Below are 1,723 nucleotides of genomic sequence, written 5' to 3' on the forward strand. Positions count from 1 at the left end.
TGTGTGTGTGTGTGTGTGTGTGTGCATTAGTCACTCACAGTCTTTCCAGCTCTTTCAGGTCCTGAAATGCCCCTCTCTCAATAGAACTGATCTTGTTCTCCATTAGCTGCCTAAGAAAGGAAATGAAAGAGAGAGAAAGAGAGAGAGAGACCAAAATAAAGATAAGTCACTCATTGCATGAATTTCAAAGATTAAAATTGTTAATTTGTCTGTTCATACTTGTAGAAAGCACTTTACATTTCATTGTCCGCAAATAGTTTTCACAAACACCATTTCACAGGATATCTCATGATCGGAGACCCTCCTCTCATTATAAAACCACCATAAATAAGAGCTTTCAACCCCAGTCTAAATACAACATCTATACTTAGACTATGATTTAAAAAAAAACAACATAATTGCACCATTTTCCTTCAGCTACATTGGCCTACAAAAGCAAACGCCTGTCAAAATTAAAAAAAAAACATAATTGCACCATTTTCCTTCAGCTACATTGGCCTCCAAAGCAAACGCCTGTCAAAATTGGCTGAAATTATACTGTGATTTGTCCTGTGACACACAGGTTTGTCTCAACTGCGCTCAGATTAAGAGTAAAAAGAGTGTGACAATTCTTGTCAAATCACTAAATCAAACAACATTGCAATTTTTCTCAGTTTCAGCTTTAGCGTAGTTACTATGTTTGACCTTTTTATAGCAGTACATTACAACATCACAGAGACCCAGGTGAACTTTCACATGTATACCCCTGCGGTATGGGAATCATATATTTATAACATCATTCAAAGGATTACTGATGCATTATTTAACCCTTCCGTAGCTGGCAATTGACCCTACATGAGAAATCACAGCTCACAAGTCACAATTTTCTGTTTGACTGAGCGTCTGTGTGAGAGACGTCTGTGAAGGATGTCATAAAGTGTCGGTTAATGTAAATTTAAAGTATGTGTCTTAAATTGGAACACTCTAAAATGGGTCAAAATCACCGGCAACCACACAGAAGAATAATAAACTAGGTTAGAGTCATTTTTTTGTTTGTTTGTTTATGTTCTAATTGTTTCTTATATGAATCAAGTATATGTGTTGGCAGTTTAGATAAAGTTTGGAGATACAGATCATTTCAGGGATGTCTTAGAAGAGCAAGAAAAAGTAAGAGTGAGAGAGGAAGAGAAAAGAATGCATCTATGAGGGAAAGGAAAGACAGACAGGGAGAAAGTCTTCAGCTGAAATACTACTCTCCAAGTGGGAGGGCAAACCTGTTCTTACATGAGCTCTCTATATGTCTCTCTCTCTAACACACACATTCGCACCAACACATTCCAACTCACACACATCTACATTCACAAAGTCTCCTGCTCTGTCACAACCTCACACAGACCCAGAGAGGAAGATAGAAAGAAAGAAAGAAAGAAAGATATAGACAGGCACTTCACATTCAGATAATGCAATAATTTTTCTGAATAAATGCTGCCTTTGTTTGTGTTTGACAATCATAGCTCACTGCCTCGTTAAGCTTCATCGTTCAAACTCGTTTGCTCTAAGTGTGCATATACTACAAGTGTTTAACCTCCAATACAACCCAGAACAATGTATTTCATAACGATGCTTACACTGGCATTAGTCTAATAATGGGAAGATTGGGGACCAATATAATGGGAATTTTCACAACAACATGCAAAAAATGTGTGTGTGTGTGTGTGTGTGTGTGTTTGTATGTGTTTATTTA

At 37.1% G+C, this 1,723-nt stretch overlaps 1 protein-coding gene across 1 annotated transcript in view; it reads right to left on the reverse strand.

Moving 5' to 3' along the window:
- LOC107598298 (slit homolog 2 protein-like) overlaps positions 1-1,723 on the reverse strand; it is an 81,876-nt gene that overhangs the window by 77,470 nt on the left and 2,683 nt on the right. The window contains exon 3 of the mRNA XM_016289593.1: positions 39-110. Within this exon, the coding sequence (XP_016145079.1) occupies positions 39-110 (72 nt within the window). The remainder of the gene's footprint in view (positions 1-38; positions 111-1,723) is intronic.

This window comes from Sinocyclocheilus grahami, unplaced genomic scaffold (assembly GCF_001515645.1).
Source record: "Sinocyclocheilus grahami isolate Dianchi unplaced genomic scaffold, SAMN03320097.WGS_v1.1 scaffold249.1, whole genome shotgun sequence".
Taxonomy (NCBI): domain Eukaryota; kingdom Metazoa; phylum Chordata; class Actinopteri; order Cypriniformes; family Cyprinidae; genus Sinocyclocheilus; species Sinocyclocheilus grahami.